This window comes from Chrysemys picta, chromosome 4, assembly GCF_011386835.1.
Source record: "Chrysemys picta bellii isolate R12L10 chromosome 4, ASM1138683v2, whole genome shotgun sequence".
Classification (NCBI taxonomy): Eukaryota; Metazoa; Chordata; order Testudines; family Emydidae; genus Chrysemys; species Chrysemys picta.
The window spans coordinates 31,160,406-31,175,107 of record NC_088794.1 but is presented as its reverse complement, the minus strand read 5'-3'; the positions used below and the strand labels follow the sequence as shown (position 1 = coordinate 31,175,107).

The window sequence follows — 14,702 nt, the reverse complement described above, 5'->3', positions numbered from 1 at the left end:
TTACCTATTTTGGGATGGGAAGTTGGCAGTGCAGCTTCTGGAAAAGGTGAAATCTGACAATTGTCCTGATAACTTGGATAGTGAGGTTCTGGATGGCTGACACGGCAAGGTTGCTGGACAGTAGTATCTTGAACTATTGGAAGAAGGAACGGTATTATAAACCCATAAAGCACTTGTTATACATTGCTTTGACATTTTTTGTATTTAGATTGACTTGGGTTTCCACAATCTGTGGTAACTATAAGCATTATGAATGCTTCTGGAAACAGTGGTGTGATTTTCATGGGCACCAGGTTTGTATAATTTTTGGTGGTGCCCAGAACAGGTCCAAGCAGAGCCATCCTGTCCATAAGAGGGACCAGGGCAACCACCCTGGGCCCCGCGCTTTGCGGGGCCCCGCGCTTTGGGGAGATGCGGGGTCCAGGGTAGCCTGGAGGGTTAGCGGGGGGCCTGCCACTGGCAGCAGCAAGCGACCCAGCCCCAACCCGCCCTGCCGGCTCCTGGCGTCACTTGGGGGAGGGGTGGAATGGTGGCAGGGAGGGGGCGGAGCAGGAGCAGGGCGGGCTAAGTCGCTTGCTGCTGCTGGCGCCAGGACCCCCGCTAAACCCTCAGGCTGCCCTGGACCCCGTGTCCCCCTGAAGTGCAGGGCTCCCCAAAGCGCAGGGCCCAGGGCGGTTGCCCTGGTCCGTCCTATGGACGGGGTGGTTCTGAAAACTTAAGCCCAAACACTGGTGGAGCCAGGCCCACATTCATGAATATTGGTGGAGCATGGGCCCCACGGGCCCATATAACTCGCTACCTATGGTAATTTGACATTGCTGCCAGACAAAGAGTCTATCCACTGTTACTCCATGTGAGTCTCCTCTTTCACTTTTTAAGGTTTCTACAAAGACTATCACTCCTCCCCTCCAAACTTACTTCTATATTGTCAAGATCATCCAAAGATTCCAAAATGCTTGATAAAGGTTTTATGATTCTCAAAGATGGCACAGTACAGATGTTCAGGACTTGCCCAAGGTCACACAGTAATTCTAAGGCAGGGCTGACACTAGAACCCAGGTCTCCTGGCTGCCCGTTCTGTGTTCTAGACACTATGCCATAAACAACTACTGGTAAGCGAGCATGGAGCTGAACAGCAACGTGCTGAAATCTCACACCACACCTTAAATAGGTTTGCAATATACTAGAGCAGTGGTTCTCATCCTATTTACCACTGTGAGCCGCATATGCAGCTTTCTACATGTTATGTGGGCCGCATCCAAACAAAATATATACCACCTGTATAGCCCTGATGTCACATGGGCCGCAGCTGTGTGCTGATTGGGCCGCAAACAGCCGGCGGGCTGAGAACCACTGTACTAGAGTGATTCGGAATACCCTAGTCTCCTCATTCCCTTCTCTTTTCATGTTGTGTACCTCAATGTTGCATAGAAGGCAAAAAGCCTGTATTAAACTATAGGAGAGAGAGTTAATAAAGCCCAAATACATAATCTAGCTCAAAACTCACATCTCTCCTGGCAGATTGCATTATTTTATGTTCTACTCCCTCTATGCACAGTGTTTCCTCTCCAACTATCTGAAAGCCACTGCAGTGCATTACAGTTCATTAGCCTACCTCTCCCTGGAAAAAATATTTGGTGGGGCTTCATATGAAGGCTGTTATATGAAAAGAACTGTTGTACAGTACACTGTACATAAATCAAGTATAGTAGCTAATAATCACTTATGAATAAATAACTCTTATAACAGCAACAATATGCAGCCATATTTTTCATTTTCAATATGCTTTAAATAATACACTCTCATATAGCACTTGTCATCATTAGACCTCACAGCACTCTACAAAAGGAGGCTAGTATCAGTAGCACCATTGTACAGATGGGGAAACTAAGGCACGGAGCAGTTAAATGACTTGCCCAAGGTCACATAGCAGGCCAGCAGGAGTGACACAGGTCTTGTGTGTCCCATTCCAGTGCCCTCTCCACTATACCACACTGCCCCTCAAACATTATCTCACCATGTTCTATCACCATACCTCTATATCTTAAAGTAAACGTCCCATACCAGTTTTGCACCCACCAAAACTTGGCCATGCAAAATTGTTTGCACAAACAGTGGACACACAAGACTTCAACAGATATTCAGAGGGTGGGTTGAGGCCCTTTCAGAAGTTTTGCTCATAGTATGGTAACTACATTTTAGTGTCACTATTCTACACATTGCAAGGTTAATACAAACAAAACTTTAGTTCCACTGAACTTGCCTTCAGACTGTATTCCTTTTGTATGTAATTTGCAGGCTGGTAGTGTGCATAGGTTAGAGCAGTGGTTCTCAACCAGGGGTACAGGTACCTCTTGGGGCACGCAGAGGTCTTCCAGGGGGTCAACTCATCTAGATATTTGCCTAGTTTTACAACAGGCTACAGAAAAAGCACTAGCGAAGTCAATACAAACTAAAATTTCATAAAGCCAATTACTTGTTTATACTGCTCTACATACTATACACTGAAATGTAAGTACAATATTTATATTCCAATTGATTTATTTTAGAATTCTATGGTAAAATGAGGAAGTCAGCAGTTTTTCAGTAAAATGCTGACACTTTTGTATTTTTATGTCTGATTTTGTAAGCAAGAACTTTTTAAGTGAGGTGAAACTTGGGAGTATGCAAGACAAATCAGACTCCTGACAGTGGTACAGTAGTTTGGAACGGTTGAGAACCACTGGGTTAGAGGCACAGAGTTTAAGGCCAGAAGGGACCACCAGATCATCTAGCCTGACCTGTATATCACAGGCCACCTACATCGTATAGCACCCGCACACTAAACCCAACAACTGAAATGAGACTAAAACTAATGTATTACAGGATACTAGACTATTACATGCGGAGTATAGGAGGGACCAAGTTGTACCAGTGCCCAAGGCCCCTGAAATTGCAGGGAAATGATTGAGATATACCAGAGAATACTGCAAGTGACCCAGACCCCATGCTGCAGGAGAAGGCAAAAAACGCCTTAGGTTTTACAATAAACACATAGAAAGAAGACTTTAAAAAAAATTACAGGATACACAACTTGGACTTTATTTAATTCAAACTCTAAAGCAAGTGACACTATGCTATTGTTGGGTATGTTTTTAACATTGGTATTTGTTCCTTCTTCAGAACTATTTGAATTGCCAGATGAGCTATTAATTCATTACACTGTTTTACCTTCCACTATGCGGGCCTTCAAGTAATACTTAAATTATCATTGAAAGAGTAGGGGGGAAATATTTCTATTTTTTCGGTTTACTTTGGAGATCTGACAGCATTTTTCATTCAGTCAGTTTCATTGCACAGACAGTTTTCCCTTTTGGGGGGTTGTTTTTTCAGAGTAAAAGGGGAAGAGGAAAACAAAAGTGGAAGAGGTGTCTGTAAAAAACACAAAAATTACCAAGGAGGATGCAGTATTTTTAACTTATTTTATGAAATTGACAAGATTTCAAACTGAGGATGTCATTTTGAGGAAAAGAGAATGAATGATCTATACCCTTTGGTCAAGCCCTTGAAGAAAAGTCTCACAGCTGCTTTCAAAGCCCTTCCTCTTTTGGCAATGGGAGTTCAGAACCCCCCACACGTCACTACTGCAAACTGCATGTGTGTTTTGAAGACTTACCAGTGGCGCCAGCGAATACATCACCCTGGGATGGACTTTCTGAGATGATAGCTGTGGCCTCCACAGTTGATGAACGGTCGAAGGTCAGAGCACCAGAAGTAGTGATCTGTCCTGAAGGAGTCACGGTGACTGGAAATAGCAGAAGCACTTTCATAATTAGTGCTCAACTCTGAAGCCTTGGTTGTTTAGCTGTTGATCTCCCTGTTCTGAATCATCCTAAGTCACAGAATTCACAGATCAGTAATTGACCTGTGTTATCAATATTTGGATAACACCTCCATCGCACAGAATGGTAAATGGAAACAAAAATCTCATTTTGGCTTCTGAATTCATTGTGCACACATCAGCTTCCCAGAGTTATGCCTCATTTTAATCTCTGAAGTGTGGTGCCCAGATCAGTCCTGCACAGTTTTATTCCTATTGCATTACAATCATTTCAAATCACTACACAACTGATGCCGCAGCACAGAAGCTAACTGAAAATAAAGCAACAGGGCTAGGAAATCCAACAAGGCAGATCTCGAATTCATGGAAACTTTAGTGAGAGCAGCTATTACTGGTCTGAGAAACTAGACTCGCCTCAATATACTTCCACTATACTTTGGGTCTTTGGACTAATATTACCGTATTTCCCTTAAAAGGTGACCAACACCACTCTGAAACAACGAACAATATGCAACGCTAAAGCCACAAAATCCTTCCATACCAAAATTCCAAAGACAGTGGACTAAGGTGTTTAGAAAGATCTTAAAACAAACCTATCTTTTTAAACTCCCCTAATCAAGCCCAAGAAAAGGAACCACACCTGCCATCTTGGACTCACTCCTGTGCCTATTATATGTTCAGATAGATCTTTTCACAAAAACACACACACAAGTTTGAGAAATGGCTGCAGATACTCATTCTTGCAAGGACCGGTTACAAGATGGTGGCTACTACTAGTAACATTCAAATAGGTTCATCTTTATTTCAGAAGCTCATTTGAGCATGTTAGAGAGCCAGAGAACCTGTGTTCAGTTGTGTTTTTAAAACAAAACTGATCAACAAAAACCAATTTCTGAACCCCCTGAGCACAAGGCTTTGATCATGAGGCTGAAGTCTGCAGGATTCTGCAAGAGATCGAGTCAACCCAAATTCTGGACCTCTTCCCTTAAAATTGAACTGCTTTACATTTCAACCAAACTTCCATTTAATTGCCATATACTGCTATTGTCTATATTTTCAACAGTTAACTATTTTTCTTGGCTAATAAAAATTTTCTTTCAGACAATACAGGAATGTCCCTTCCTGGCCAACTCATTCAGTAATATTGCAATCCAAATGCTGAAACTTCACTACCAGGAAGAGACTGGAAAGTCACATACACTGAACTATGACATCATTGAAGGTATCAGGAAATGGAAGCAGACTGTTTATAAAAATGAACTTTTGTTTTCACACAAGTATCTTGGTAATCGAAAACAGTGAGAAACAAAATACAGAAAGATTACATGGTATCTAGATAGGACTTAAGTTTAATATATTCTGAGAAACCTGTTTGAAGGTGAAGATGGCCCATACAGCAGTTCTCACTAAAAACTTCCAGACTAGAGACCATTCCAGCAGCTTAGATTCTTTTAGTATGTCTCAAGAAACAGTGTGAGCCTGAATATACAGACCCTGCCTGCTCTCGGAAAGCAAAAGACCAGCATAAGGAATGGAACCCGAGTCTCCTGAAGAGCACAAAGGGGTAAATTTTCAAAGTACTATTGCTTAACTCCCACTGAAAGTCAAATCAACAGGTGTTAGGCACCTAGTTCTGGAAAATCTACCTCTAATCTCTACGGAACGAGGCCAGGGCTCCAAAGCTTTTGATGGCCTACTGGACCAAAAAACAAGGATGGGAATGGAAATCCAGGTTTCCCATGCAGCAAGAAAAAAATACAACCCAAGTTTTAGCAAACACAAAAGGTTTTCAAGATTCTTAAAAAAATGTTTTCTTTAGAAACAGACTGAACATTTTTCTACTGAGTTCGCAACTCAACTATTGCAACACTGTGCTCATGCTCAAGAACTAAAAAATGAAACTGACTAATCAGACCAGTCTAGTTTCACTGTCCAATCAAAATGACATACCAAAGCTAAACTAACCATCAAATTTATTAAAGCCTTTCCATTTGGATTCTCTAAGATGTCATTAATATGGAAATCAAGCAAAGAAGACAAAATACGATTTATCTATCATGACAATGCTCCTCTAATAAAGAACCAGCAGGTCTATTCCAGAAGGGAACTTACAAGTGGTAGCAGCAGTAGCAGGAAGCAGGGTGATGTTTTTGGGAGAGTCCTTTTTCACTGGAGTTGTCGGCAACTCGTTTTCCTTTTTTCGCCTTTTATAAGGGACAAACAATCGTACCGGGCCACTCTGAGAGAAAGAGAAATGAGCAGTTATTATAGGAGCTTTCTTATTAAGACTCTTTGTCCTTTTTCAACTTGATCATGTTTGCTCTAACTCTCCAGACGCAGCTGGGAACATACTGTTTTATATGAAGCAGCTCTTCCTGAGGAACACAGAGCTAACAAACCATTGGGCTCTCCCTGCTGCTGCGTTTTGTCAAGTGCCAATTAAGACTACAGCAGAGATATTTGCTTCTTCTCTCCAGGCCAAAGAGAACAGTTAAGATGCACAATATTTAAGGTATTATTGATCTCAAGCCTTTCAATACAGCTGGCGGTGTCACTCCATGGTCAGCACTAAAGATGGTCAAAACTGAAGGCTAAGATATCACCAATGTCAGCAAAGAGCATATCCCCAAACCAGATACCCACTTGTACCAACAAAATCTGCCTTCCCACCCCCATTATGTTACTCACTCATTTCACACAAAATGCCCGCTCCAGCTAAAAGGGCCCAGACTCAGCATCTTACCATCATTATCTAAGGAGCAACTCTGAACTTCAAACAGAGGGATTTCATTACCCCTTTCCTTACTCTAGTCATGAACAAAGCACACTGCATCCACAACACTCCCAACCCCTTCCTGTCTCAGGTTGCTGATGACTTAAACTCTGATGGCCATGTGACACCTTAACTGATTATCACTCAAACATGAAGCCAACACTGAAAGTTTTCAAATTAGTGGCTGTAAACTTGCAACTCACCAAGGTCATGTCATCACAGCAGGCAGCACAAGTGCATGAGGCAGCATGAGGATTTAAAATCCCATCCTGAAATTGGGAAGTTACCAGGACAGCATTAAAAGAGTCACAAACCACCCAAAGCATGAACATACTCTAGCAAAAGCAGCAAAGAGTCCTGTGGCACCTTATAGACTAACAGACATATAGGAGCATGAGCTTTCGTGGGTGAATACCCACTTCTTCGGATGCATGCAGATGAAGAAGTGGGTATTCAGCCACGAAAGGACAACTCTTCAGAAACAAAGGGAATGATGGGGAATATACCAAGGGAAGAAGAACTCCAAAAGCAAAGACAAAGGGCAGGTGAATGTGTTTAGAACAGTATAAAGGACCTCTGCCCAATTATCTGTTTAATAGTAATGCCCCATAAAGAATGCCCATAAAGAATGTGCCTCCCTTCTAACACTATGGGATGTAAAATATCTGGAGTAACCTAGTAAGAAGCAAGGGAACCACTTGTTCCCAGCCAAACAACAGTAAAAGAGGTCCGATTATAGAATTAGAAGGAGGTAATGCAGGTGGGGAGCCTTTAAGGCTATCATTTCCCCATTTCTGCCACATGAAGTTCAGTGCTGGAACTTATCCCATGGTAGCTTCTAACTGGAATAAAGCTATAACCCTTTTTGAGCTTAAGAAACATTTGGACTGACTTAATTTGGGAACTTGGCTAGGGGTTCTACCCCTTGGTCCTCAGCAAAACCAAATCACTGTTAATGAAGTGCCCTGTTGTAACATCATTTCTCTTTAATACTCCTGTGATTAGGTCAGTGTTCTCCCCACCACCCCACGACTCATCCCTTTGACAGAACACAAGCATTTGGCCAGGACATTGGAGAGTCAGACACTGCCATCCCTTCCCCTGGAGCAGAGACAAGCACAGGCTTGGTCTTACATGAATAAGGCACTGCAGTGGCCTCCCTGCATAGCGGATGCTTCTTTTCCAATCTTTGCTGCTGGCTCTTCCTGCCATGGCTTCAAACTCAGTGGGGCTGTACCAGTTCTCCCCTTGCTTAATACATCGGCCCCGGCCTCCTGAAACCAGGTAAGAGAAGGCATCTGGTGGTTAAGAATAACTTTTTCACTTTTCTGAAGATGTAAGCACTGAAACCATCAGGTGATGAAGCAGTTAATCCACAGCATGTAAATATCTGGCACACTAGTCTAGTAGTTCCCACCCTATTAGAATAATTGTACTCATTTAAGACCTTGGCTGTATTAACCAGTGCTTACCACGTCCTGTTCATTTGTGTGTGCTTAGGCTGCTCCACATCCTAGTCTCATTAGCACCTAGATCCATGCTGGAAGAATGCACTCCTCTGTGGCACGTACAAAGCTTTCCCAGACAAATGCCATCAACTTCTCCAGAAGTAGTGCTCTCCTTTACTTTTATTTTTAAGTTTCTAGCCTTTATGGTTGTGAAGAAAAGCTTCTATATGTGAACAAAAGGGCAGCCATAGATGCCTGAATCTGCAGGCAGACAGCTCCAGTTGCGGCTGTGTCAAGATTCAGCTTCTGACACAACCAAAGAATCCGTGTGGGAGTCAGACTTCCTACTCTCCAAAGGAACAGAGTGGGGTAGCAAGAGGCCAAAGCACCCAAGAAGAGCAATATCCAAAAGAAGAAGACTTGCTTGGAAATTCTCCCTTCCCTTCATAACAGGTTTTTTAGAGCAGCACAATTAAAACAAGCACACACCAAACAAAGATGTACGAGTCACCGTCCCTCTCTTGTGGAAGGCAGGAAGGGCCTTTTTACCTGAACCAAGCCTGTTTTTATACAGGATTCCGCTGATATTCCGGCATCGCACAGGGAGTTCACTGTCATACACTGATGGGTCCCAGTTATACTTTGTGCCATTTTTTTCTTGACCAGGTGTTAAGGGAGTGGGAGGAGACTGAGAACCTTTGGGTTAAGAAAAGAAAGATGAAACTTACTAAATGCCCACCAAACACAGCTTTGGATTTTTAATATCTGTGACACCCAGACTGTAATGCAATTAACTCAGACAGCTCGTGACTGTCCATAATGAGCAGAGAAACATACTAAATGACATATAATTTAATTTAGAGTATGCTAACAGCATCTTTCAGACCAATGAGATTTTTTAGGGTGCTTCTAGGAGCCCTGGTTAGGTATAACATTATAAAACAGAAAGAAAATAAAGTAGGCTAAATTGTAGAATCACAGAAGTGTAGGTCTGGAAGGGGCCGCAACAGATTACCTAGTCCAGTCCCCTGCACTCAAGACAAGACTACTTAATAACTAGACCATTCCTAGCAGGTGTTTGTCTAATTTGTTCTTAAAAACCTCCAATGCTGGAGAGTCCACAGCCTCCCTAGGCAATTTGTTCCAGTGCTTAACCACCCTGTCAGCTAGAAAGTTTTTCCTAATGTCCAACCTAAACTCCCCTTGCTGCAATTTAAGCACATTGCTTCTTGTCCTATCCTCAGAGGTTAACAAGAACAATTTTTGACCCTCCTCCTTGTAACAACCTTTTATGTGTTTGAAAACTGTTGTGTCCCCCATCACTCTTCTCTTTTCCAAATTAAACAAACCCAATTTTTTCACTCTTCCCTCATAGGTCATGTTTTCTAGACCTTTCATCATTCTGTTGCTCTCCTCTGGACTTTCTCCAGTTTGTTCTTTTCTGAAATGTGGCACCCAGAACTGGACACAATATTCCAGCTGAGGCCTAATCAACACAGTGTAGAGCAGAAGAATTTCTTCACGTGTCTTGCTTACAACATTCCTTCTGATACATCCTAGAATGAGATTTGCTGTTTTTGAACAGTGTTACACTGTTGACTCATATTTAGCTTGTGATCCACTGTGAGCCCCAGATCCCTTTCTGCAGTACTACTTCCTAGGCAGTCATTTCCCACTTTGTATGTGTGCATTAGGAAATGTATCTTAACAGTGAGTTCAAATGGACAGTGAAATAGTCTCCTGAGAAAATGATGAAACTCCCATTACTTCACACAACACACAGTCAACCTGTGGCACTCCTTTCCAGAGGATGTTGTGAAAGCCAAGACACTAACAGGGTTCAAAAAAGAACTAGATAAGTTCATGGAGGATAGATCCATCAATGTCTATTAGCCAGGATGGGCAGGGATGGTGTCCCTAGCCTCTGTTTGCCAGAAGCTGGGAATGGATCACTTGATGATTACCTATTCTGTTCCATTCCCTCTGAAACACTGGCATTAGCCACTGTTGGAAGACAGGATACTGGGCTAGATGGACCATTGGTCTGACCCAGTATGGCCGTTCTTAAGTTCTTATCTGAATCATTTAAAATTGCAATAGCTATGGGAGGATGGATATATTATGTATTTTCCATATCATGTTTCTAGGAAATGTGACTTTCAAAGTTAAAGAGCTGTTGCGCCACCTTGTGCGCAGAAAGAAGACTGCAGCTGCCAGTGCACACACTCGAATTAAGAAATAATCTTTAGAAACAAAGAAACAGTGCTATCTTGACATTCAAATGTCAACAGAAGGTCTTGATGGAATCATGACCATTTGCAAAGTTTAAAATATAAAGGAGTCCAGAACTAGGAGACGGAATTTATCAGTGTTGCCATCCTTTTCCAATATCAATAGTTACAATGAAAAATTCATCTTCCTGGGTGGAATGCAGAGACAAGTGAACATGAGAAAAATAAAGAAAAGGCAAGATTTTCCTGAGTGTGCTTGCGAAAGCAAACTCAAAGAATGAGTGAAAGAAATAGATTTCTTATAGAAGAAATGGGGAGAAAATAATCTTCCTTTACTCCCAAGAAGTACTTGGCTTTTGGATCTACCAACAGAATTTCAAGAGGTGACGGTTAATGCTTATAACATGATTTCAAAGAGTTACACGAGACAGTTTCTAGTTCTAAATACAGGAATAGGAAATATAGAGCTAACCCGTCTGAGTGATGCTTAAAAAACAGAGCAGGATTGTGTTATACCTGGTGTGAGAGGTGCAGAGGGTCCCTTCAGCCCGGTGGTTTCTACAATGCTGCCATCTGTGTGAACCACTATCAGAGTGGCTTTTTCTGTATTCAAGCTGTCCCCAATTTGAAGAGCTGTTCTGCCAGACTACAAAAAAAAAAAATAAAGAGTTTTAATTAATATAATTAAAACCTCAGATATTTTTATGCCTCTCAGATTCTTCTCTCTGGACCCCTACAACTCTAATCATCATGGGAGTAGCTAAGATGGGTGTGTGTGCTTTCAAGTCAACCAAATTCTGGCCTCAGAACAGTGAATCCAAGGCTATATGCTTCAGTTCACCAGCGCTACATGGGAGGACATATTCAGAGTGAGCTAGCTGTATAACTTAACTTTATTGCTGGTTATGTTGCTAAATTCCTGCATGTTGTAATGAAGAGTCCCCCTTTGACCTTAACACAGCCTGAACATGAGTTGTACTTACCCTGAGACATTACATAGGGCATTATCAGCATAGGGTCCACAACATTCTAAAGGAATTAAAAAACAACAACCCTTAACTTACCAGCACATGTCCAGATATAGATGCAGCATTTGCCACCGATGTGGTAAAGACATTGTCTGCAGAGGCACCCACATTGGCTACCGTTACTGTTGTCACTTCTACAACATAAAACAGAAGTGAACTTAATATACTGCTGTATCCACAGAACCTGATTAAAGCTAAAAGGGGAGAAAATACAATTGTGTTCTTTTTTCCCCTATATGATTTCCAATTTTTTTCCAGGTCCTCCTTCCCACCCCCTTGAGAATAAGATCATCCACAGAGGACATTCCCAACTTCACTTCTGATGTCACCTCTGGAAAACTTTTCAAAGAATCTAAACTAGAAATAAATGTCATTCTGATTATTGCTATCTATCTTCAAAACTGGCTTGGGCTTATCATTTGAACACTCTTGAGGCTGAGACAGTATTTAACAGCATGTGATGAACTAGGAGGAAAAATGAAGCTGCTTCAGTGTGCATGAGAACTGTAAAAGGGGATTGACTTACAAACCTAAAGATAAAAGGAAGAGAAAACCTCAGACTCTCTGCCTCTCAGTCTATATATTAATTGCTACCACTTCAATAATATCATGATAGACCAACTAGCACATCAGCTAGAATGTATCCAATTTTTAAAATTATATTTTGCATAAAATTTGATAGCATATTTAGTTATGGAAAGTCTTCCAGATTGTCTCTCTCCTGCTGCTGCCTATAAAAATTTGCTTTTAAAGAAAAATTGGTATAAGCTAATAGATGCTCATGGTTTATATCAACTTCTGTTTATGCATAAAGTACAAGATATATACAAACCCTTATGAAAACTTAGCTTCTTAACTAAGGGAATCAAGATGGGTGTTGTATGGTATATATGTGGGGCTTCACAAAGTAAGTCCTACAACAAAAGTTGGTCAAAAAGAGAGACAAGCTTCCAAGCCACACAGAGCTCTTCTTCAGGTCCTGTCTCTTTAATATCCTGGGACCGACACTGCTAGAATTATACATACAAAATTTGTAAAGGAACAGCTGTTCAGAGCACATACAGAATACTTAAGTTGAATCCTGCTGCCATATTTTATGGCATACACCCAAAAAAAGATTTCTGTATTCCGGGAATGGAAAGGCATGAAAAACAACACCCAGACAGCCGTGCATCAAGATTGACAGCTAATTATGGGTAATCGTGGACGTATTCGATTTTTATCGGTAAACATCGATTTTACTTTTCACACACAAACTGATGAAAAATATTTTAAGCATAATTGTAATTTACAAATAGGCAAAGTAAGAAATATGCTGCTTGACAGCTTATTACAATTTAAGGATATTTACTTTGTATACTTCGATGTGTGGTGTTCACAATTTTTGTGTTAATGGTTGTAAAGCTTTACTTTTTGAATCTCAATGTCTATTGTCACTAAACAATTACTGTCTGATCCCTCCCTTAATTTCTCACAACTATGAAAATCTGAATAGATTAAAAAAAAACCATTGATATTAACCACTGAAATTATGTAAAAAATTAAAATTGAATTCTATCAAGCCTGATCATGGGCTAAAATCTCTGCTCCTGGCTGCATGGCAGATCTTGTCTCCAATATTTTGCATTTGTTTGAGGAGGCAAAACTCCCACAGTGAGCAGAAGGTCAAAGTCAAGATCTGATGTGCAGAAAGAAGTCTCTTACTCAAGGGAGAAAAAGGTGTATAGTTTACTTGTGAAGGCAGGATGTTGCCACTGCATCTGAAGAAGTGGGTTTTTTACCCACGAAAGCTTATGCCCCAATAAATCTGTTAGTCTTTAAGGTGCCACCGTACTCCTCGGTGTTTTTGTGAAGGCAGTGTGGACTGAAGTACTGAGCAAAAGGTAGGGTTATCCTGGAGTCTATGTCATGTGATGACACCTCCAGGAATAAGTCCAACCAAAATTGGCAACCTTAACAAAAGGTTGGGAGTCTGACAGTATTTACTTCTAATTCTGAATTTGCTACTTATTTGCTGTGTGGCCTGCGATAAGTTACTTCACCGGTCTGGCTCCCCAACTGTAAAACAAAGATAACCGTGTATCTCGGCTGGGGCCTGGGAGGACTGGCTGTCAGGTCTTGTGGCACTGACAAGATGCACGGGGGTGGTGGCAGGCTGACCGTGTGGGTAACGAGCACCCTGGCTGGAACAGACTGGATGGGGGAAAGCGGCGGACAGCAGCAAGTCAAACCCAGCAGCGTAGCTGAACCGAGGCGGCCCTTTCCCTCAAAAGGACCCGGGTTCGCCCCGAGCCCCAGCGCTGGGACCTTCCGGGAGCTGGTCCAGGGACGCCCCAGGCGGGGGAGGGAGGTGCGGGGCTGACCTCGAGTAACTGACCCCGGGGCCCGGCTCACCGGCGGGAAGGGCCGGCCCGGCGCGCGCGGGGCGGTACCGGTCGCAGCGCGTGCCAGAGCGGCAGGCGCGCCCGCGCGGCGCTCTGTGCGCGTGCGCATGCGCCGCGCTCTGACCTGCGAAGGCGGCGGCAGCCTCGTCCGCGCTCGGCAGGGACTCGGCTCCCATCTCGATGTGTTCGGCATCCGCCGCCATCACGGTCACCGCCGTCACCTGCGCCGCTGCCTCCTCCTCCTCGGGCTCCGCCTCCAAGCCCGCCGCCTCCGCCCGCTGGTGCTCGGATCCTTCCGCGGCCACTGCTGCGGCCACCGCCGCCGCAGCTACCGCCGCCGCCTCGGCCAAGCCCAGCTGCTTCACCGCCGAGTCCGAGTCCTCCATCCGAGCCCGCCCGAGGCGGCGGTAGCCGGGAGCCGAGCCCGGCCCGAGCCTCTCCGATCTCACACGAGCCCGATTCTCAGATCCCCGGGCGGGGCGCGGCGCTACCCCAGAATGCTCCGAGTTTCCCCGAGCGATCCCGAGTCCTTCCGAAAATAGCCGAGCACTGCCGAGAGCGAGCAGTCGAACTGTACCGTGTCGGCTCTGAGCCTGACCGAATCCCTCCGAGCTCGCCCGAATGCCGCTGCAGGCGAAGGAGCTGAGTTCGACTGAATCCCCTGCCCCTCCCGGGTGACCCGAATGCGGACCGATCCGGGCACCCGAGGGGAGCCGAACCCCTCCGTGTCCTCGCCAGTCTCGCCCGAACAGCAATCCGAGCCGGGCCGGGGGAGGGACCCGAACCTGCCCGAGGCGATCGGAGGCTAGAGCCGATTCTGCCCGAGTCCTGCCAGCGAGGAGCCGAGCCGAGCCCCCTCCGATCTCACCCGAATGGCCGGGCTGGCCGGGGAGCCGAACGGACAGCGCCCGAGTCAGCCCGAAGCAGAACGAACCCGGCCGAGCGCGCGGGACGCCCGAAGGTCTCCGAGGCGGCCCGAAGGCCGCGGGGCTGAAGGGGAAGTGGCGGGCTCCTCTCC

General features: G+C 44.1%; 1 protein-coding gene across 10 annotated transcripts in view; it reads right to left on the bottom strand.

Annotated features, from left to right (window-relative positions):
• Positions 1-14,699, bottom strand: part of DEAF1 (DEAF1 transcription factor) — a 44,847-nt gene extending 30,148 nt beyond the window's left edge. For 4 of the 10 annotated variants that reach the window (XM_065591932.1, XM_065591933.1, XM_065591936.1 and 1 more), the window contains exons 1-9: positions 13,695-14,699; positions 11,337-11,434; positions 10,789-10,918; positions 8,591-8,737; positions 7,728-7,867; positions 6,797-6,862; positions 5,933-6,059; positions 3,656-3,784; positions 5-133 (exon numbers count right to left, since the gene is read on the bottom strand). In XM_065591932.1, coding sequence (XP_065448004.1) covers positions 5-133; positions 3,656-3,784; positions 5,933-6,059; positions 6,797-6,862; positions 7,728-7,867; positions 8,591-8,737; positions 10,789-10,918; positions 11,337-11,434; positions 13,695-14,070 — 1,342 coding nt within the window. In that variant the 5' untranslated portion in view covers positions 14,071-14,699. Of the gene's footprint in view, positions 1-4; positions 134-3,655; positions 3,785-5,932; positions 6,060-6,796; positions 6,863-7,727; positions 7,868-8,590; positions 8,738-10,788; positions 10,919-11,336; positions 11,435-13,663 lie in introns of all 10 variants that reach the window. The other 6 variants (XM_008174905.4, XM_008174906.4, XM_005290612.5 and 3 more) reach the window with 4 other exon arrangements.
• Between the last annotated feature and the right edge of the window lie 3 nt (positions 14,700-14,702).